This window comes from Callorhinchus milii, unplaced genomic scaffold, assembly GCF_018977255.1.
Source record: "Callorhinchus milii isolate IMCB2004 unplaced genomic scaffold, IMCB_Cmil_1.0 Scaffold14, whole genome shotgun sequence".
NCBI classification, from domain to species: Eukaryota; Metazoa; Chordata; class Chondrichthyes; order Chimaeriformes; family Callorhinchidae; genus Callorhinchus; species Callorhinchus milii.
Genome location: NW_024704755.1, coordinates 13,409,859 through 13,432,091, shown reverse-complemented (window position 1 = coordinate 13,432,091; position 22,233 = coordinate 13,409,859). Strand labels below are relative to the sequence as shown.

The following is a 22,233-nucleotide window of genomic DNA, read 5'->3' as shown; positions in this document are numbered from 1 at the left end:
ACCTGGGAGGGACAGACCCATCCTTGAGTACAGGGAATCTTCCCACTCAGCTCCTGTTAACCCTGTAATATGGGCAGGGTGATCCTAGCTGGACAAGCAGTGAGGAGCTTGCCAGACAGTGTTCTCAATGACAAGTTATATAGTTCCAGCTAGTTAAACTCCAGCAGTTACCCCAACGCACACTCTGGGGTCCTCAAGCCTTGACTCTTGCTGACCTGCACCTAACACTGTCCAGAATTAGTAAGCAGGATGCGTCTTAGGGAGAGAGTGCATTGCATTCAACACGCGTGTATTGGAAAACTGCAACTCTGGCCGGTTTGGATACTCTTAAGCGCGGCTGTGGGTTTGCCCACGTGTCAAACACCCGGCTGACCAAAAAAATAGCAATCTCTGGATAAATCCATCAGTGAGAATGAGTGCGACCCAGTTAGCAGCACGTGATATGTACCCGTGTCTTCAGTTCAGAGACGAGAAAGAAACATTGTCGGATAGGACAGATCTTTTATTATCTGAGATGAAAATTCAACGTGTTAGGAAGGCCAGGGGAGGAGTGCAAGGCTTCTCCCGGGCTGTACAGAGTTGGAGGGTTACACCAGGCCACAGGGAGAGGCCATCAGGCACAGCAGCTACACTTGTCGCCGGTTTTCTCTTTGCACACGCAGCCATCGGCGCATTTAACGCATCCGGCGGGACAGCAGCTGCAGCAGCCTGAGAGAGCAACCAGTCAGTGACAGCTTCAACAACAACAACAACAACTTGCAGTTATATCCTGGACAATGTCTCAAGAGCGCTTCATTGGACTCGGCCTCACTGCTCCAAGCTCTCACTCCATTCATCCATCCAAATCTCTTATATATTTAGTCCATCCTCTCTTTTTCTACATTCAATAATTGTGTCTCTTTCTCTCCATTTCTCCATCCAAGTCTCTCTCTCTATTTAATGACACAGTCTCTCTCTCTCTCTATTCAGTGACCCAGTCTCTCACTCTCTCTCTCTCTCTCCAACAGTTACTTACTTTTCCTGCAGATCCCAGCTTTGTTCTTGGAACATCTGCAGTCGGAACATCTGCACAATTTATCACACGAGCAGCAATCTGTGAACAGAGAGCCCAGAGTGACACACGCTGACAGGCACTTGCGGTCAGACGGTTTCCTTTTGACCGATTTAAGAAAGATCCCACAAGTAGAGGTTTATGAGTGGTGAGAGAGGACAGTCCAGTACTCACCCTCCAGGCAGAGGCAAGGCTGAGAGTCGGACATCTTCGGCAAAGCTCTCCTTTCTTCAGTTCTCACAAGTCTGCAAGTCCACGACTTCTCGATCTCCGCTCCTGTCTCCCTCTGTGCTGCACAGGAGTCGGGTTTTATACGGTTTAGGAGGAACAGCGAGTGCAAAAAAAGAAGAACCCAGTGCAACTGCGAGAGACTGCACTCAGGACCCGAGGGAGGGAGAGGGGGGGGGGAGGGTCACAGTCACCAGGAGGCGGACAGGACACTGGGATTCTCTTATCCTTCGGGGATCTGAGTGCAACATTGGTGTCGTCTGCAATCAGAGTGTCGGGGATCGTCCCGACTGGAAAGAGCAGAGTTGTGTGCTGTGTGCTCTTAAGCTGTAACGTGTGCACATTATTATATCACTGCAACTACAGGTGTTTCTTACTCATTGTCAGATACTCTTGTGAGGCAACCTGGCCTTTGATCAGTTTTGCATTGTCTCGAGACCTTGAGTAAGTAATGAAGAATCTTGTCTTAATCCTCCTCACCTTGTGTCTGTGATATCATCATACCGCAGACCCCCAGCCCACTCTGCCCCGTCCCCAGCCCCCCTCCCCCCCCTCCCCAGCGAGTATAATTGTATTTTAAACACAGAGATGGCTTTGTTTTAAATCTAATTGACTCCACAATTCCAGCGGATGTGCAAAGTTACCTCTGTGATCTGACTCAGGCCACTCAACCAATTCAGACCTGCTCCACACACACACACACACACGCAACAACAACAACTTGCAAGTTATAAAGCACCCTTCGTGCAGGGTAGGGTCCCGGAGCCCTGAACAGATTCAGAGCCTGACGCTGAGCTGGAGGGAGGGAGGAGGTGACTATAAGCACGGTCGAAGAAGGTCTGAAGACGTGATCTGAAAAGGGGGTACGGAAGGGGCAAGGCAGAGGGTTTGAGAGAGAGAGATCCAGAGTTTTGGTGGTTAGTGACTGAAAGCACGGCCGCCAATTGGTGGAGCAGAGGGGGAACGAGAGAGAACCAGGAACCAGGCCCACCATCGTCAAGTGAGGTTTCAGCAATGTTGCCCTCCTCTCTCTCTGTAAACCTTCTCCTTAAATCTTCACCTCAAACCCTCCCAGTCTTCAAAACCTCTCCAATAAACCTTCTGTTTTGACTCTGCCTTCTGCCACCTTCCTCCTCGTCCCATCAGCTTGAACTCCCACCCTGGCCAGGCTCCTGCTTAGTGAGTCTCTGTGAAGCTCCATGAGTTACTTTGCTGCGTGAAAGGAGTTGTGTAAGCACAATTTGTGGTTGATCTTAAGTCAGTTGGAATTTTTTTCTTTTGTCTTGTCGGCCACTTTTTTTTTTTTGTCTTTTGCCACTCGGCCCCAAAAAACAAACTGGGATGAGCACAACTTTACAACCACAACTTTACAACCATAACTCGTGACCCAATTGCAACAGCGAGTCATAAGAATGAGTCACGATGATAATGCAGATTCCATTTGCATGCCGATATTTTAGTTGAAGAAAAACAAATTAAAAATTCTTTAAAGTAACATATTACAAATAAAAATGTTTTCACCATGCAAGGACGTGCCTCTGTCTCTCATGTCTGCTTTCTGTCCCTCACTAGTGGAGTCCTGTAGCTCAGTGGTTAGAGCATTCGCTTTGTAAGTGAGAAACTTGAGTTCAATTCCAGGCAGAGGGCGAAACCTTGGGCAAGTTTCCTTACTCCACACAGAGCCTAATAATAATCCCTCCAAAAACCAAAAACAATAATAAATTGGTCATTTTCAATCTACGACTGTTTGTGGGACATTGCTCTGCGCAATTGGCTGCTGCGTTCGCCCACAAATATACAGTCAATTCACTTTACAGTATATTCTGTGAAGCGCTTTGGGACGTCCTCCCGACGTGAAAAGCGCGATATCAAATGCAAGGATTATTATTATTATTATAACACATGGCAGCTCAGTCCTCTATACACTGCTCCATTTTAAGGACATAAGACATTGTTAGGCCAAAGAAGACCGAGGTCCATGTTGTTTGCATCCCACCATCCGGGCAGTCGCTTGACATGTCGTGTCCCAAACTATATACTGTATCCCCAGATATTATTTTCTAGCAGAAATCTATCTCATTTGTTCTTGAAACCACCTGATATTTTTTGCTTCCACCATCTCCCTAGGGAGCTGGTTCCATAAGTTAACTACTCGCTCACTGAAATAGTACATTTACAACAACAACAAAATGACATTTGTATAGCGCCTTTCACGTCGGGAGGATATTTAAGTAGCACTTTTGACACCGAGAAGATGTCTCAAAATACAACCGACGGGTAGCCTGAGTTGGAAGGGGGGCAAGTGGCCAAAAGTAGGGCTTTAGGTATTAAAAAGAGATAGTTTTGAAGATGGTGGGGGGAATGGAGGTTCCAAGGTGGGGGAATGCTGGGATGGAGCTCCAAAGAGCGGGGGCAGAATGGTTGAAAGCTTGCCCACCAAGTAGTGGGGGTCGGATAGATGGGGGAACATGGAGCAGGTCTGTGTTTGCTGAGCGAAGAGAGTGTCTGGGGAATTGTGATCGCGGGAGAGGAGGGGAGAACTCCAAAAAAACAGATAACCTATTGAATTCACCATCACCAGTCCCCATTCTCAGCAATGAAGTGAGTGACAGTAAGAGACTCACTTCTCTTTTTGAACAGTGCCACGGAATCTTTAACGTCCACCTGGTTAGGCAGGTGGGATCTCGGTTCAACGTCTCACCCAAAGTATGGAAACTGTAAACACACGAAAGAGGAAACTTAACCACGGACAAGCTCCTCCCTTAGACGGTAAATGGAAACAAAAAATATATTGTGGAATCACGGTTCGGACTACAGAGTAGCCTCCCATTTGTGTTAAGGTTATTTTCCTTAGTAAGACTTGTAGAATATATAATAATCCTCGCGTGTGAGGTGGCGCCTTATCGCATCGTTGGGACGTCTCAAAGCGCTTCACAGAATATACTGTGGAGTGACACAGAGCGTTTTACGGCCGAAATGCAGCAGCCGATGGCGCACAGGGGCGTCGCACAAGCAGCCACGGACTTTTTGGACGGAGTCGCCGCACTTTGAGACGTCTGGAAGACGTGACGAGGCGCCCGGTCAAAGGCGCGGATTATTATTTTATTTTCTCATTGGTGGGTGGGTGGGGGGGGGGGGTGAGGTGGGGGGGGTTTGTGGGGGCGCCCGCGGGCAGGGTTTGGAAGCCCACGACACCGCGATGAAAGGGGCAGAAGCTGTTTTGATTCCCAAATTGCCCCCAAACCCCAAAGTTGGAAAAAAAGAGAGAGCTTCTGTGTTCGAGCCCAACCTCACGGCTGGTGGACGCCTGTGGCTGCCGCTGGGGGGCAGTGTTCGCTGCTGGTGGGAACTGCTGTGTGTGTGTGTGTGTGTGTGTGTGGGGTGTGGAGGGGGGACCCCGGAACCCCGGAACCTCTGGTGCTGCCGCTGCGCTCCGCCCGGAGCTTCCGGCTGTTACACACGGGGCACAGAGAGCGAGAGGGAGGGGGAGGAGCGACGGCTCCCGCTGACGTCCCGCTGACGGCTCCCGCGCTCGGGGCCGAGCGCTCGGCCGAGGTATGTTTCTCGTGAACTACAGCAGCTCCTCGGACGATGAGAGCGAAGCGGCGGGCGGCGCTGAAGGAGGCGGCGGCGGCGGCGGCGGCGAGCGGAGGCCCCGCGGGGTGAGTGGGACCGAGCAGAGTCGGGCGGCGGCGCCATCTGGTGGTCGGTTCGCGCAACAGCGAAGAGTCCTCCTGTCCCTGTCCCTGGTCTGGGGCTGAGGTCCTGGTCTGGGGCTGAGGTCCTGGTCTGGGGCTGAGGTCCTGGTCTGGGGCTGAGGTCCTGGTCTGGGGCTGAGGTCCTGGTCTGGGGCTGAGGTCCTGGTCTGGGGCTGAGGTCCTGGTCTGGGGCTGAGGTCCTGGTCTGGGGCTGAGGTCCTGGTCTGGGGCTGAGGTCCTGGTCTGGGGCTGAGGTCCTGGTCTGGGGCTGAGGTCCTGGTGGCATTGCACTGGGGCTGTCGGGGGGGGTGGGGGGTGGGGGGGGGGGGGCAGTGGTGGCCGCAGTCACAGCCCAGAGGATTTTTTGGGGTGTATTTAGGTATTACAATACCTTTTGTAGCCCAAAGCCCACCCGACACCAGCCCCGATGTCGTTACCAATTTTTGACCAATGTTTTAGGTTTTAGGGCTTTGTAAATGCTGTGTGAGGAAAGGTCTTCAAGGGGTGGGGGGGGGGGGGGGGGGTGGGTGGGAGTGGGGGGGAAACACACACATGTATTGCAGGTTTAAGTTGGAAAAGTTTAAATTAGTTTTAAAATTAGGCACGCGCCCCCCCCCCCGCCCCCTCCCGCCGACTGCCCAGTGCCCTGGGACGCCTTTCCGACGCGAAGGGTGCAATACAAGTGTAATTCGCTGTTTTACGCAGTCACTACACTTCGTGGTAAATCCTGTGAAACTCTTTGAGGCGAAAGGCGGCGCATCAAATGGAAGGATTATTATTACTGTGCGTTACACAAATGTGAGTTTCCTTTGAGTGCTCCAATGTTTTCGTGTGTGTGTGCAGTGAGCCATCCCGGTGCCTTCCTATCCCGGACAGTGTCATGGTTATGTTCGAGGACACGGAAGAGCAGTCAGACGACAGCAGTAAGCACAGCGGACGTATCCGCTCCTTTCCTCACCAGCGAGGCAACTGGTCGACGCTTGTGTATGTGGACTGTAAGTCTCTGGCCCCCGCCTCAACCTGCTCGAAGCCCTGCACATCCAACAATCGTTTATTAACTCTTAAACACGGGGACTCCCGCGAGCTCGGATGGTCCAACGGAGATCACTCCTAGATTGTCTTCATTTTCCACAGCTCTTAAAAGGGGTTTCAGAAAACCGGCCTCTGCATTGAGACTGAATTTTAAGAATTTTCCAAAAATTCACGTGAACTTAAATGTTACAGCAATGGCCTTAAGCCTAAGACTGTAAGAAATTTCAGGGTTCTAAGGCTGTCAGTTCGGATCAATCTGATGCACTTCTTAGTGTCTTGATAGCAAAAGGAAATGTAATAAAAAAAGTACCTAAAGTTTTTTCTGGATGGATTTATAATGGCAATTAGCCCTGCGTGAACCTTTCACAATGGGAGGACATCTTCAAGCACTTCACAGGATTTATTGTAAAGTGCAGTGATTGTGTATTTTGTGGGCGAAACACAATAGCTAATTTGCCAACAGCAATGTCCCACAAAGAGCGATAAAGTGAATGCCAAATAACGGTAACAATCTTTCTATTTCTCAAGGTAAATGTTGTTAGTGTTGAGGTAACAATATGAAGAAAGAACTTGCATTTTATTGTTGCATTTTTAAAACATTGAAATGCTTCACAGGAATTAGTGTCATGTCTTTTCGTGCCTGTAATTTGCAGATATAAGTGGCAACTCCTTTGCACGTAGCAAAGCCCCATAAATAACCTTGAGGTGAACAAGCAATTAATCTGGAGTACTGGCTCTCCATTAACCATTAATTCACTTTGAATCGCAGTATTATGAAACTTAACTCCAGTTAGGAATAATCTGTGTGAGGTAGGTCGTGTGTTCCTTGTGCAGAGCTGTGTGTTGTTGCCTTTCCTGTGTACCATGTGGTGCTGTGGCTTAAGGCTGCGTTGCAGTTAAAGATTATTAAACCTGGTTTCTATCAGATAACCCTGAGGAGGAGTTTGTGGAACTCACTGACCTGCTGCTGTCCCACCTTCTTGAGGTTGGGGCTTCCATGACCAGGATGCTGGAGTTCCACATCAGCCTTTCACAGACCGTGGTGTTGCGCTATCACTGGATAACCCCCTTTGTGCAGTCCTTAAAGGACTTGCTGTCTCCTTATGACAGGTAAGACTGAAGTTACTGACCTATATGTTGCTAATACATTCGATACGTTTCGCCCACAAACTACACAGTCAATTCACTTTACAGTATATTCTGTGAAGCGCTTTTGAGACACAAACAGGACACCAGGAGAAATTCCCTTTTTGTTTCGAGTAGTACCATGGGATCTTTAACGTCCACTGAACAGGCAGACTGGACCTCAGTTTAAAATCTCATCCAAAGGACGGCACCTCTGTCAATGCAGCACACCCACATCACTGCATTGGAGTGTCAGCTCAGACTATGCGAGTTCCAAGGCCCTACGTGGGATTTGAACCCACAATCTTCAGGGCGAGAGTGCTGCCACTGAGCCAAGCTAACACACTTTGGAGTGTAGTGACTATTGTTTAGGAAGTTGCAGCAGTTTAAACAGGGCAGTGGTGATTGGCCAATTACAGCGCAGTATTTGAGGATATCATTTTGATGAGTGGACACTGGGAGAATGTCCTGTTCTTTGAAATAGCAGATGGGATCTTTAACAACCTCCAGAACAAGCTCCTCTTAAAGCTGATGTCACTTAAAGCCTGAAACGCAGTTGCCGTGTCTGATATATTGCTCAGGGTGGCAGACGCTTTCCTATTCTCTCCGTTTCTGCCGACTCCTCGTCTCTCGGGTGGGGATCCAAGCCTCATTACGTTCACTGACGCTCGTGTTACGTTTTCTTCTCGTTTGGGTTACTGTCATTGACTTGTGGAATTACTCTGCTCACCGCAACAGGTTTTACTGTGTCTCGGACAAGGTGAAGATCTACTGTAACCAAGAGAAGACCAGGTAGAGTGTGCGCTTGGAATCACCCAGTAGATGGCGTCACCCGAGATCCAACCTGTCCCAAGCTCTCTGCAGCCTTTGAGATTGGTAAATCAACCAAAACCTTTGGCCGTGGCTCCGGCAACACTTACTTTCCCTTCTATTGTATAATAAAAAGATGTCTTTCTGGTCAGTGGCTTGTTTCCACTACGTGACTCCTCAACGAGTTGAGGTCACTTTAAAACCATCTCCTGTGGACGTGAAAACCCTAACTCCCAGTGACCAATGGTTATTTCTCATTCATTGGACGTGAAAGTCTGATCATCAGCTGAGTGCTGCTGGGATACACCAACAACAACAACTCACATTTAAAGAGCGCCCTTCACATTGGACGGTGTCTCGGAGTGCTCGTATACCCAGCAGCTCGGACAGTGAGTGTCAGCAGGAAAAATGACGCAATCATACCCAAGCCCAAATCTGTCCCCTCGATGTCCACAGGGTGTCCACAGTCTTGGCCGGATGTGGGGTGGTCTTCACTGGTCCACAATCGGTTAGTTAACCTTGTTGGTTTTACTCTCCCTTTCCATGAGGCACCGAGGCCAGTTGAACTTCTGAGTTGCTTGTAATTGTACTTCACGATGAGTTAAGAAGCGTTCTCCCATCTTGCAGGACCTTCCTGGGTTTGGAGGTTTCCGCTGGTGACAAGTATCTCCTCGAGCTGGTCCATGAGGTGGACAAATGCATGGAGGAGTATGATCTGAAAACGTTCTATAAGGTGTGACCATCTCAACGTTCAACAACAAGTGAATACAGTGTTGGTGGTTCAGGCTCTCAGCATAACAACAACAACAGCATCGCAGAGCGCTTAACAATGCGGAGCCTAATGCCGAGCCAGGGGGAGGGAAAGGTGACCATAGGCACGGTCAAAGAGAAAGATCTTCAGACCCAACCTGAAAACGGGGAAAGAGGGGGCAAGGCAAAGGGAGTTCCATAGTTTCGGGGCATATTGGCTGAAGGTATGGCCGCCGATGGTGGAGCAGAGGATTTGAAGGACAAAGAGGAGGCCGTATCCAGTGGAGCGGAAGCAGCGGCTACTGCTGTGGGAAGAGAGGAGGTTGGAGAGATGGGGGGGTGCCAAGGCGTGGATGAATTTAAACACTAGAGTGAGGATCTCGAAGTCGATCTGCTTTGTGACAGGGAGCCAGTGGAGTTTGGCAAGGACTGGAGCAATCGAGTGCAGAGTTTAGTGCGGGTGAGAATGTGGACTGCGGAGTTTTGGATGAGTTGAATTTTGTGAATAGTGGAGGAGGGGAGACCGGCGAGGAGGGCGTTCGAGTAGTCCAGCTGAGAGGTGACACAAGAGTGGACATGGGTTTCGGCAGCTTGTGGAGTGAGATATTGTCGGAGAGAGGGCAATGTGGTGGAGGTGGAAGAAAGTAGTCCGGGCCAGGGACCAGGTGTTGGGGAGGAAGGATTACTGGAGATCGAACCGGATGCCTAAGTTGCGCACGGATTCAGAGAGTTTTAATCACAGCAGCCAGTGTGGTGGCATGTTGCCTACTGGGGAATTGCTCTTCACAACAAGCAGCTTGCGTATGAGTATTAAGTATTGCCTTCCTCTTATATGGTCCAATAATTTCCACACTATGGTTTTGCGGAACATTTTCAGAATCCTCTGTAGGAAGAAGTGTGTTCGATAGCATTGGTAAACGTCCTCACCGTTATTTTAAGATTGCTTCCTTGCTTTTAGGATCCCGCTACCTGAAGGAAGAATTGTTGAATATATAGCTTGTCGGTGGCCTTCGATATTTTCAACCCGTCAATCAGGTCACTCTTTAAATGTCCTCCACGAACCCAAGTAATCTAACCGATCTTTAGCCAGCTTCTCCTTGTGACTTAAGCAGTTCTGGAAAGACTTTACCAATTGTGTAGAAATGTTGACTAAGCTGCATTGTAAGTCATGTGCCTCTTGCATTTTAACAGAGCCCTTCCTTTCACATTAGCCTGGGCTGGTGCTTGGGAGATGCTACTGCTCAGCTTGCAAAACACCAGCAGGAATTACAGGTAGGCACTGAAGCCAAATTATCTGCTCATTCCTCATGGCTCATCCCTCCAGCGCTGGGGAGTAGCCTGGTTATAGTTTGATTTCACAAGTAATAAAGTTATTTTAAAGTTCCAATGGTATGTGTTTTTTTTAAGAGATATCAGCTTGGCTCAGTTGGTTGCATTCTTGCCTATGGGTCAGCTTGAGCTCATAGTCTTGGCTTACACTCCAGCACAGTAGTAGGAGAGCATTACATTGTCGGAGGAGCCGTCCTTCAGTGAGACGTTAATCTGAGGGCCCTGTTCTTCAGGTGGACATCAAAGACCCCATGACACTATTCCGAGAGAGAAGGCAGTTTCTCCTAGTTTCCTTGCCAAACAATACTCTATAAATTAGTCTCGTGGCGGTGGCTGTTTGTGGGACATTGCTGTGTGTTAAAGTGGGGCTGCCTGGTGTGCTTGCAGTAGCAGCAACTTGCATTTATACAGCTCTTCACTTGGGGCAGCGTCTCGATGCACTGCAATAGCAGTCGCTGCACTTTACATTAATTAGTGTAAAGCATGTTTAGATGCTTGGATGAGATGTGATAAAAATGAAAGTTCTTTCTCGTAGTCATCATATTGGGTGTTGGATGTCAGAGCTATTCACAGTGCAGTCCAGAGAACCACACAGGAATGGGGAGAGATAAGGTGTATTTTACTCTCTCTCTACCCTATTATATACCGCGATATGGTCCCTCCTAAGATGTCTGTTTTTGAGGCTGAAGATGCTGAGCTGATTCAGTCGATCCTCACAGCCTGTAGATGCCTATATATGTACGTGGCGATTGAGAGCGACCTTGGGCCTGTCAGGCATTTAGGGGAGTGATCTGATCATGGTGTTGAAATGCCCTAATAAACAAGTAACAAAGAATCACTCTTTATAACGATGATAGGCCCACTTCATATTAAACACTAGGGCTATTCTTTGGGTCAGTACGTACGTCATGTAAGGAGCTCCACCCTGTTACCCATCTGACCATGTCATTAAGAAACCATTGCATCGCCCTTTATGAGAGCGGAGTGTATGGAGGGCGAGGAGAGAGAGAGGGTGTGTGTGTGTGATGTTGTATGAGTAATTGTCCAGACCAGACCAGTAAAGATATGATGCTGTAAAGTGACATTTTGTCCTTAAAAATATAACCTGGGTCAAGCAGGACATGTTATTCTGTTGTTCTGTTTGTGAAACTCTTATCTTTAATACTTTCTCTTCGCCACTGTCTGCACACAAATTCTGAAATGTCCTTTCTATTCTGCGTAACCTACCTTGTTTATTTATCTTATCTTTGTGTTAAAAGTTTCAGAATAGTTTTCGGAGAATTTTCCCAGTATTTGGTACAGGTGCAGTACTCATTGTTTGCAGGAGGTGGCAACACCAGCCTTACCTAACATTGAGGTCGGAATTTTTGCAGTGCAAATTTAACGGGTGCCTGTTATTAAACTGGCTCGTAACGTCATAGAGATGCAATCACTTTGCGTATGTTATTGCTGCAGAGATTAGGTTCTGGTTGTGTGAAAGCTATTTCCTGTAAAATGCTGAGAGCCCTTTAAATGTCAGGAGTCCCAAGAATCAGCATTAAATGTTTCGTGTAATTGCTTCACGAGAGTTACTGCACTTACCAAATGAGGAATTTGAATGAGCTTCATTCGCAGTCCCACTGGGCCAGGAATGTTGCACCTCAAATCATTGCATTAGCCCATCCAGCCTGCTCTAGGTTTTGCTAACCAGAACACCAGGAGAAACCCCCTTCTCTTTTTAAGGCACAGTCATAGGATTTTTAATAATCATCTGAGCAAGCAGGCAAGAGCCTGGGTTTAACGTCTCGCCCGATGGACGCAACCTCTGACAATAGGCGGTTCCCCCAATGGCTGCAGTGCAGTGTCAACCTGGCCTGTAAGCTGTTCAACCCAATCTCTTCTGAGCCAAGCCAACTCGTTCTGTCTTCCTGTGCTCAACTATTTTGAACTTAAAAGGGTTTCAACGTACGGTGTTACTGCATTCACCTCGTATTTAAGATGTTTTTGTTTGTTTGCAGGATATAGTGGATAAGTTTGAGGACAGCGCCAGGATCCTCCGGGTATACGCAGATCAGGTTCGGTGCAAAACCGGGAACAAGATATTTTCCTTCCCTTTACAATAGTCCTGGCCACTGATCTCCCCAGCGGGACTGGATCCCACAGAGAACTCGCTGCAGGGACAGCTCAGGGAGAGGTCTTGTTTGATTCACACGTCTTCAGCGGTTACAGAGGGAACTGATTCCCATTCCTCAATGCACCAGTCTTGCCGACTGACTGTTGACCTGTGAAGTCTGCAATACCGTGGCTGGTTTATATCGAACACCCCTCTGCTGAGAACTGTTACAATACATTTTTTGAATGGAAAACGTTGCACAGTGAAAATCAAATAGGATTTCACCCCCAATCTCAGGCTTTGTAAATATTAGATTCTCCTTTGTATCGTACCACAGTAGTGCTGATGCCATGTCAAGAGTGAGTGACCCGAGTCTATCTCAAGCTGAAAGTTCCAGGTTCTTTATGCACTTTACAATTTTGGGTAAAGCTACAGTATGTGCGTGAATCATGAGTGGAAGTACTTTGTAAATCTGATCAGCTGTTAATCTTGGAATAACTTGTGTTAAAGGTTTATTTACATCAAATCAGCATTGACTCGTGTCTTACTGACCTCCGGGTGAACAGCTGGCAACTGTTTAGAGTTGTCAGTTAGTTTGTGTTGTAGAATTGCACCCCAACATTGGTTAGCAACTTCTGAGAAGAGACAAAATTGGATAGGGAGAGGAAGGAAAATTTAACAAGAACTCACTCTGTGATGATAACAATCTTTGCCTTTGATGTAGTGCCTGATCACATTGTTGAAACGTCTCAAAGCACTTTACATGGTTTACTCGATTGTGTAGTGACTGTATTTGTCGGCTGACAGTGATTGAGGCTGGAAATTCAGCATTTTGGATACAATGGATGGTGGGAAGCCTGCTCTATTGTGTGACCACAGGGGAATGTTCCACACAGAATATCTGTTGCCAGGCTGACTGACCTGCAAGCTGTGGTTTCACATTGAGGTTGAAAATGTAATTGCAAATGATCACAAGTACTAAATCCTGCGGGAACTCACAGACAAATGTACCTGCAGCTCCTCGTTTATCTGTGGAACATTAAGGATTGTGTGACCAGTCTGATTCATTAACAGTTGCTCTCATGCTGTTGTTGTTAGGTTTTTAAACTAATAGCAGATCTCCCAATCTGCACCGGACTGTATTTTATTAAAGCATCTCCCAACTCTGGTCCTGCACTGGGATTGGCTGTTGACATAATAAACCTTGCATTGATACAGCACCTTATCGTGTCTTCGAGACGTGTTAAAGCGTTTCACAGAATATACTGTAAAGTGAATTGACTGTATTTTGTGGGCAAAACATGGGCAACATCGTGCAGTAATCACAGATGTTCAGTGATCAGGACCTTCCTGTCAGTAGCTCAGACCGCATCAAAGGCAGCAGATTTCTTTTGCCAAGTGCGAGGACAAATCTGGGTGCAAATAGTGCAGTTTTACAGCCACGATTGGGGTTCAACGATATGGCAGCAGTGGAACTAACCATTCTGTTTAAAGCCTGGGACAAAAAGGGCTGCCAGAAAAGACCATCTTATTCTGTTTCACTGAAATAGTTGGGAACCCAAGAACAGAGGAACCAAAGTCACTTGTATTTTGTGCTTCATAGCTCATTTACTTACTGAGGGAAAAAGACATATTATTTCACATTGATTCAATAAACATGGTTACAATCGGCAGGCATACAATATCATGCTCACATAGAGCAGGTCATTATAATGACAATATAATAATAATAATAATCCTTGCATTTGATATAGCGCTTTTCACGTCGGGAGGACGTCCCAAAGCGCTTCAAACTTCATAGACAGCAGACGAACATCTCCGGCTTCTCTTGCTTGGGAACGCTGATAATAGCGGGCGTTCAGTCTATTGCGGTCACGTTCTTGTCAAAGTATGTTTATTTCTTCTTTCATTGTTACTGGAACTTGGCTTGAGTCATAGAACCTCAGGTGAAAGTCCTGTCTTCCTGGAGAAACAAAACATACTCACTCCCCCCGCAACTTAAACTGACAAAGTGCAGCTCAGTTATCCTTTTATATCACGGTCCTCTTCTTTACATATGAGGCTGATATGTGCAGGTCCGTCTGCACATCTTCACCCACCTGACACCTGCTCGCTGTTTAATCAGCCGGCCTTGGGCACTGAGCTGATTCTGATTAAGACAATAATAGGACCAGTACATCAACAATTAACACAACTAGCTGCACTAACAAGTTCACTTCTTGGTTCCCTCTGCCTCCTCGTCCTCCTTGACCTCTCTGCTGCCTTCGACGCCGTTGACCACTCTATCCTCATCCACCGCCTCTCCTCTCACCTCAACCTTCGTGGCTCTGTGCTTGACTGGTTCAGATCGTACCTCTCACACCATCTCCACTTCATCTCCACAAACGGTTTCTCCTGTAGCCCCCGCACAGTCTCGTGCAGCATTCCTCAGGGCTCTGTCCTTGGTCCCCTCTTCAATATCTATATGCTCCCTCTTGGTGGCAACATCCGCAGACATGGGGTCAACTTCCACATGTATGCAGATGACACCCAACCCTACCTCTCTGCCTCCACCCTTGACTCCAGGACCACTGCTGTCCTGACAGAATGTCTGTCAGACATCGTCCTGGATGAGAACTAACTTTCTTCAGTTGAACATCAACAAGACCGAGGCTCTCCTGATTGGTTCCCATCAGCACCTCCACACTTCAGCTGCTGACAGCATCACCATCCATGGATGCACACTCCACCTCACTGAGTCAGTCCAGAACCTTGGCGTCTTATTTGACCCTCAACTATCCTTTTTACCCCACATCTGCTCCATGACCCGCTCTGCCTTCCCCCAACTCCACAATGTCGCCCGGCTCTGCCACTGTCTCACGCCACAGGCCGCTGAAACCCTCATACACGCCTTCATTACATCGAGGCTTGACTATGCAAACTCACTGCTTGTCGGCCTCCCCAACTCCTCCCTCCATAGGCTGCAGATCATCCAGAACTCTGCAGCCCGTATCCTCTCCCGCACCAGACCCTCTGACCCTATCACCCCTATCCTCGCCCGACTCCACTGGCTTCCCATCACACAGAGGATACAGTTCAAGATCCTGGTCCTCACCTTCAAAGTCCTCAACCTCTGCGACCTCCTAACCCCCTACCATCCTGTTTGCTCCATCCGCTCAGCGGGCTCCGGCCTGCTTTACGTCCCCCACCTCGCCCGCCCCACCATTGGCGAGTGGGCTTTCTGCCACTCTCCCCCACCCTCTGGAACTCCATCCTGCAATCCCTCGCTTGCCTCCTCCATGCCCCATCTCAAGCCCCTCCACTTCGACCGTACTTTCGATCACCCTGCTTCCCCCCCTGCCCTCCACCCTCCCCAATCCCGATCCCCAGCTCGGGTCCGAGACTCTTAGACTGTCCAACATCTTGGGACGTCCTCCCGACATGAAAGGCGCTATACATATGTAATTTTGTTGTTCTTCTCTCAAACAATTTAACTCTTCAAAATGCAAGGTACAGCAAACTGGCATTTGCTCGTAACATTTTATCTAGAAATCTATCAGCTGCCTGTAACATCTGTTACGCTTCGCTTGCTAGAGATTCTGCAACTATGCTTCATTGAATTAGGATTGTAGTTCGACAGGTCAGCTTGACAAGAGCTAACAAGCATAAGCATTGGCTGACTTCACTCAGACAAAGCAATCATTCGCTTCTGATCACAACAGTGAACATTTCCAGCTTGTTCTGTAGAACGCATCTTGTGGAATGACAGTCAGATGAGCTGTGGCTCCAGGACTGATCAAAGAGCTACCTGTGGTGAGGCTGTCACGTGATTGATAACTTCCACCACCGATAATTAGTGTAGGTGGTTTTAGAAACGTTTATGTACTTTCACAGTAAGCGGTCTGAGACGCTACCTTGCATGAGGGGAGAAAGTTGTACTTTTAAATGTTACAGACTCTCCCCTGGGTCCCTGCTTGTAGTTTAAGCTCCATTTTAATAAAGATTCTTCCTCGGTCCAGGAATGTCTAACACTGGAACTCGGTTACATAGGGAATAGCTTAATCACCTAGATCTGGTCACATCAGGGATTGCTTTTTTAAACAGTTAGCTCCTGCTTAAAGGGAATGCTTTACAGCTGCAAAATGTTAACCTCCCTCTCAAGGTTAAAGTGATTCATGTCCTGAAATGCTGTGGTCATTGCCAGGGTGTCATTCTTTCCTCTGGTAAGTGGATTTTATGTGGTCCTTGCTACTTGATTCACAGAGGACTTACAACCATTGCGTTTGCAGGACTCTGACCTGCTTCACATCCCCCACCTCACCAACCCCAACTTTGGTGGGCAGGCCTTCTGCCACTCTGCTCCCACCCTCTGGAACTCTATTCCACAGTCCCTCCGCCTTACCCTCTTCCTTGCCTCCTTCAAGACCCATCTCAAGACCTTCCTCTCGCCCACTGCCTTCCACCCTCCCCAATCCCGACACCCCCCAGCTCGGGTCCAAAACACTGACTGTCCAGCACCTTGGGACGTCCTCCTGACACAAAAGGCGCTATACCCATGTAATTTTGGTGTTGATTATAGCACACTTGACATTAAGGGGCTTCACTGCATTTACCCTTAAGTGTAGTTCTTATTTATTTTGTAGGGAAGGGTTAATGCGTGAACAGCAATCTCACACAGCCGTGATTGTGAAGTAGCTCACACAGTGTGTGTCGGTAAACAAGTGACAAGTCATTAGCCATTCCAACTGGTTAGTGGGAAGGGGCTTTTTTTCCGCAAAACCTGTTGTTCCCACCACAGACAAGACACCAGAATCAGTAACTTTCACAAACTAATGTTTATTCCATGCATTTAGAAACTTTTACATAATTAGTGCAAAAAAAGCAAGTACAAAAAGCTTTCAAAATAAACCATAGGCAGTAGTTTTAACATCTCACCACTAGTGGTGCAGAACTCAAGGTAACATTTGAACAATTCTCGGTTTGAAATGAGGTCATCTCCACAGAGAGAAGGAATGTCACTGACAACAGCTGCACTTTTCACTGGCTCCTTTGCACACGCAGCCCTGGGCACACTTACTGCAGTCGGCGGGACAACAGGAGCAGCAGCCTGGAGAGGGATAACAAGAGAAGGGATGAGGTGCAGCTACAGAGACCAATGTAACACATAATCTGCCTTCCATACCGATACCATCCACAAATAGGCACCGTCAAACCCTGCTAATAACTGGATAAAAGGATTTTTTTTACGCTCAAAAAAAAATCTGGATTGAACATTGTAAATAATAGTAATCCTTGCATTTGATATAGCGCCTTATCGTGACTTTGAGGCGTCTCAAGAGCGCTTCGCAGAATACACGGTCGAATGAAATTTACTGTAATATTTTCGTGGACAGAACACGGCAGCAAATTGCACACAGCAGTGACCCCCCCCCCCGGAATAGTGGTGGATTAAGTGGTTTATCATTCCTATTGATGTTTGGTCACCCAACCCACAGGTTCTGGGTGATCCGTTGCGTTCTGTCAGCACTTACTTTTCTTGCAGGACGTGCACTTGCAGCTTTTGCAGGCGCAGTTACCTTTGCAGTTGCAGGTACCGCCTGCAGAGAGGGGGAGAGGGAGAGGGAGAGGGAGGGGGGGGGAGAGAGAAAAAGACACAAAAATACAATGACAAAAACATTCCCCGTTGCATATGTGTGTGTGTGTGTGTGTGCATGGTTGTATGTGAGTGTGCATGGTTGTGTGTGTGTGTATGTGTGTGCATGGTTGTGTGTGTGAGTGTGTGCATGGTTGTGTGTGTGTGTGTGCATGGTTGTGTGTGTGTGTGTGTGCATGGTTGTATGTGTGTGTGTGAGTGTGCATGGTTGTGTGTGTGTGTGTGAGTGTGCATGGTTGTGTGTGTGTGTGTGTGTGAGTGTACATGGTTGTGTGTGTGTGAGTGTGCATGGTTGTGTGTGTATGTGTGTGTGCACGAGTTTGCAAGCGTTTGAAATCATAACCAGATGAAACCACGAAGCATCAGCAAAAATACTCATCACTTACCTTCGGAACATGTGCACGGTGCGTCAGACATGTCTGGTGTGTCTGATGGTCTGTCTGTATCTCTGTCTGTCTGTCTGTGTCTCTCTCTCAGGCTATTTGTTCGCTGTGCTCCAGATCTGCTGTATTTATTGGGACGCGGGCGGTCTGAGACCGGGTGCAAACAGCCCACGAAACCCAGTGCACACCCCACCGCCCTGTGCACACGCTCCTCCAGTGGGAAACGTCAGCCAGAGCTGTGTGTGTGTGTGTGTGTGTGGGGGGGGGGGGGGGTGGGGTGGGGGCTGCAGACGGGTTTGCACACATCTGTCGTAATCCTGTCCGTCTGTGTGTGTGTGTGTGTCTGTCTGTCTGTCTGCTCGGCTTTGCTCCCCTTCCAGATCGTGTGCAAAGCTTTTTGTTTGCTTCTGGTCACAGTAACCCCCCCCCCACCCCCTCCACACTGAGCTCACACACAGACCCCCCCCAGGGGGGGGGGCAACACATAGCCTTTAACTCACACTCACACACACAGAGGCTGCCTGGAACCTGGGGGTTCAGTGGGGTTTCAAGGTTCAATCAAACCCAAACCCCCCCCCATCCCATCCCCACAGCCAACAGCCTGAACCCTGTTACACTGACAGCACCAGTGTCTGGGTATCACGGGGGGAGCAATGCAAAAGATATTTGCCTTTTACCTTTACATCTTTGCAATTTTTTTTGGGGGGGAGTGGGGGGTGAAGGGGATGTAAAAGGAAGTAGTATTTAGCTGCTGAGAGGAGTTGGCGTTTACGTGGAACAGAAAGTTCCTGCATTCAGGAGGAAGTCGAGTGCTGTTTTTTTACTAAGTTCTCTCTCTCTCTCTCCCCTCCTCCTCTCCCTCCTCCTCCTCTCCCTCCTCCTCCTCCACTCCTCCTCCCCCCCACTCCTCCTCCACTCCTCCTTCTCCCCACTCCTCCCCCTCCCCACTCCTCCCCCCTCCCCCCCCACTCCTCCCCACTCCTCCTCCCCCTCTCCCCCCACTCCTCCTCCACTCCCCCTCTCCTCCTCCACACCTTCTCCCCACTCCTCCTCCTCCTCCTCCCCCCCCACTCCTCCTCCTCTCCCCCCACTCCTCCTCCTCTCCCCCCACTCCTCCCCCTCTCCCCCCTCTCTCCCCCCTCTCCCCCCCCCCTCCTCCCCCCCACCCTGTGAGGTTTGGCTCATGTCGGGTTGGACTGGGTTCAGGGTTGAGTTTCCCACTCGTCCGCCCTTTTTTGTGCGGATGGTAATTGGCAGCTTCGTGTTTACCAGAGCCTTTGCTAACGTTTGCACACCACTCGCTTTTTGGAGACGAGGGCACATTCACCCGGAGGGGGGAGGGGAAGGGGGGGGGGGAGCGGAGGGGGTGGGGGGAGGGGGGGTGTGGGGGCAGCAAAAAAACACAGGGCAGACGCTGCCACATTGCGTCTGTGCTCCCGGCAGTGGAAGTCCTGAAGTGCAAGGACTTTGCGGGTGTGGGGTGGGGGTGAGAGGGGGTAAGAGGGGGTGGGGGGTGGTGTGGGGGTGAGGAGGTGTGTGGGGTGGGGGTGAGAGGGTGAGGGGGCTGGGGTGGGGGTGAGGAGGTGTGGGGGTGAGAGGGGGTGAGGGGATGGGGGTGAAAGGGTATGAGAGGGGGTGGGGGTGAGGGGATGGGGTGAGAGGGTATGAGAGGGGGTGGGGGTGAGAGGGTATGAGGGGGTGGGGGTGAGAGGGTATGAGGGGGTGATGGGGGGAGGGGGGTGATGGGGGTGAGGGAGTGGGGGGTGATGGGGGTGAGGGTGATGGGGGAGGGGGTGAGGGAGTGGGGGTGAGGGGTGGGGTGGGGGTGATGGGGGGTGATGGGGGTGGGGGGTGATGGGGGTGGGGTGAGGGGTGATGGGGTGGGCGGTGATGGGGTGAGGGAGTGGGGTGAGGGAGTGGGGGTGGGGGTGATGGGGGGTGGGGTGAGGGGTGATGGGGGGTGGGGTGATGGGGGGTGGGGTGGGGGGTGATGGGGGTGGGGTGGGGGTGATGGGGTGAGGGTGAGGGAGTGGGGTGATGGGGTGATGGGGGGTGGGGTGAGGGGTGATGGGGGGTGGGGTGGGGGTGATGGGGAGTGGGGGTGATGGGGTGGGGGTGATGGGGGGTGGGGTGATGGGGGGTGGGGTGGGGGGTGATGGGGAGTGGGGGTGATGGGGGGGGGGTGAGGGGTGATGGGGGTGGGGTGAGGGGTGATGGGGTGGGGGTGATGGGGGGTGGGGTGATGGGGGGTGAGGGGTGATGGGGGGGGGTGAGGGGGGGGGGTGGGGGTGATGGGGGTGGGGTGAGGGTGATGGGGGGTGGGGTGGGGGTGATGGGGGGTGGGGTGATGGGGGGTGGGGTGGGGGTGATGGGGGGTGGGGTGAGGGGTGATGGGGGGTGGGGTGAGGGGTGATGGGGGTGGGGTGGGGGGTGATGGGGGGTGGGGTGATGGGGGGTGGGGTGGGGGGTGATGGGGGTGGGGTGGGGGTGATGGGGGGTGGGGGTGGGGGTGATGGGGGGTGGGGTGGGGGTGATGTGGGGTGGGGGGTGATGGGGGGTGGGGTGGGGGGTGGGGGGGGGTGATGGGGGGTGGGGTGGGGGTGATGGGGGGTGGGGTGGGGGGTGATGGGGGGTGGGGTGGGGGGTGATGGGGGTGGGGTGGGGGTGATGGGGGTGGGGGTGATGGGGGGTGGGGTGGGGGTGATGGGGGGTGGGGTGGGGGTGATGGGGGGTGGGGGTGATGGGGGGTGGGGTGGGGGTGATGGGGGGTGGGGGTGGGGGTGATGGGGGTGGGGTGATGGGGGGGGTGGGGTGGGGGTGATGGGGGTGGGGGTGATGGGGGTGGGGGTGATGGGGGTGGGGGTGATGGGGGGTGGGGGTGATGGGGGTGGGGTGGGGGGGATGGGGGGTGGTGATGGGGGGTGGGGTGATGGGGGTGGGGGTGATGGGGGGTGGGGTGGGGGGTGATGGGGGTGGGGTGGGAGCAGATGAAAAGATTTCCAAACAACCACAAAGCGATCCTCGTGGTTTTTGTTGTTGATGTTGTGGATTTCACAGCTGATCGGGTGTCAGTGACTCAGCGATACATTGTCATTCATGAGGTTACACTGTGCACCGTGTGCACAGCCTCCCCTCCCCCTCTCCCCCCCCCTCCCCCTCTCCCCCCCCTACCCCTCTCCCCCCCTCTCCCCCCCCCTCTCCCCCCCTCCCCCCCCCCTCCCCTCCCCCCCCCTCCCCCTCCCCTCTCCCCCTCTCCCCCCTCCCCCCCCTCCCCCTCTCCCCCCTCCCCCCCCCCCAGGGTTTGCTCTGGACTTTGGAAACAACAGGACGTGACACAAAGTCTCTTTAACATGTCGACAAAGTGGCACAGGGGGTCGGGGCTTCAATGGGATCTGCACAGGAATGATTTGATGCTTTGCATTATTTTTTACACACAATAAATATTCTGCTCCAAACTGCTCAGTGTTTCCCGTGGGCCTGTTCCGGGCACCACACGCTGCACCCATTTTAATAAGGAGCTCCACTGTTTGAATCGTTCTGCTGCAACATCTCCCAAACTGGGAGAAAAATGCCAATGGAAACAAAGATAACAAAAACATGGGGTGGGGGGTGGGGGGGTGGGGGAATCCTTCTCCTAACCTCCTGATAATAATAATAATCCTTGTATTTGATACAGCGCCTTATCACATCCAAAGCGCTTCACAGAATTTATTGTGCAGTGGATTGACTGTAATGTCTTGCGGGCAACGTATAATGTCAATGAACATATGATAAATGTATGATAAAAAATATAAAATATAAATAAAAACATAATATAAACGAAAACCTCTCTTTGAAAAGAACAAAAAATAATCAATTTAATGCCACAATATTTAATAAGAGGTAACATTTGTCGCAATTGACTATGAAGGGGGGGGGGGGGGGGGGAGCGGAGATAAGAAGGGTTTATTTTCAGGCTGATTTGGCTCCGAGACGATATCCCAGTGTGGCGAGTTCCTGAGCCAGGCAGGTCCGCAGTACTTCAGGGCACTGTTGATGACAGCCTGGTTCATCAGCATCACTTGGTAGGGAAGAACAGTCGCTGGGAGCAGGGATTCTTCCCA

General features: G+C 50.5%; 3 protein-coding genes across 7 annotated transcripts; 1 reads left to right on the top strand and 2 right to left on the bottom strand.

Annotated features, from left to right (window-relative positions):
• Positions 1-484: 484 nt before the first annotated feature.
• LOC103187887 (metallothionein-like) lies at positions 485-2,862 on the bottom strand. Of its 4 annotated transcripts, none has more exons than XM_007907591.1 (4): positions 2,801-2,862; positions 1,226-1,337; positions 1,016-1,093; positions 485-708 (listed from the first exon to the last, which is right to left on the bottom strand). In XM_007907591.1, exons 1-4 carry the CDS (start codon positions 2,801-2,803, stop codon positions 614-616), a joined length of 288 nt encoding a protein of 95 aa, XP_007905782.1. In that variant the 5' UTR covers positions 2,804-2,862; the 3' UTR covers positions 485-613. The 4 variants fall into 4 exon arrangements, with proteins under 4 accessions (XP_007905782.1, XP_042196334.1, XP_042196333.1 ...); XM_042340400.1 differs by having other exon boundaries at positions 1,226-1,342; positions 2,801-2,843; XM_042340399.1 differs by lacking the exon at positions 2,801-2,862 and adding an exon at positions 2,439-2,638.
• Positions 2,863-4,916: 2,054 nt separating this feature from the next.
• On the top strand, positions 4,917-12,641 carry usb1 (U6 snRNA biogenesis 1). Of its 2 annotated transcripts, XM_042340484.1 has the most exons (7): positions 4,917-4,941; positions 5,821-5,972; positions 6,936-7,119; positions 7,873-7,926; positions 8,572-8,677; positions 9,886-9,966; positions 12,021-12,641. In XM_042340484.1, the coding sequence occupies exons 2-7, from the start codon at positions 5,858-5,860 to the stop codon at positions 12,123-12,125; spliced, it is 645 nt and encodes a 214-aa protein (XP_042196418.1). In that variant the 5' UTR covers positions 4,917-4,941; positions 5,821-5,857; the 3' UTR covers positions 12,126-12,641. The 2 variants fall into 2 exon arrangements, with proteins under 2 accessions (XP_042196418.1, XP_042196417.1); XM_042340483.1 differs by lacking the exon at positions 4,917-4,941 and having other exon boundaries at positions 5,613-5,961.
• A 4,269-nt stretch (positions 12,642-16,910) lies between these two features.
• Positions 16,911-18,349, bottom strand: LOC103187886 (metallothionein-1C). The gene is made up of 3 exons (XM_042340493.1): positions 18,134-18,349; positions 17,626-17,691; positions 16,911-17,201 (listed from the first exon to the last, which is right to left on the bottom strand). The coding sequence occupies exons 1-3, from the start codon at positions 18,162-18,164 to the stop codon at positions 17,110-17,112; spliced, it is 189 nt and encodes a 62-aa protein (XP_042196427.1). The 5' UTR covers positions 18,165-18,349; the 3' UTR covers positions 16,911-17,109.
• Positions 18,350-22,233: the final 3,884 nt, after the last annotated feature.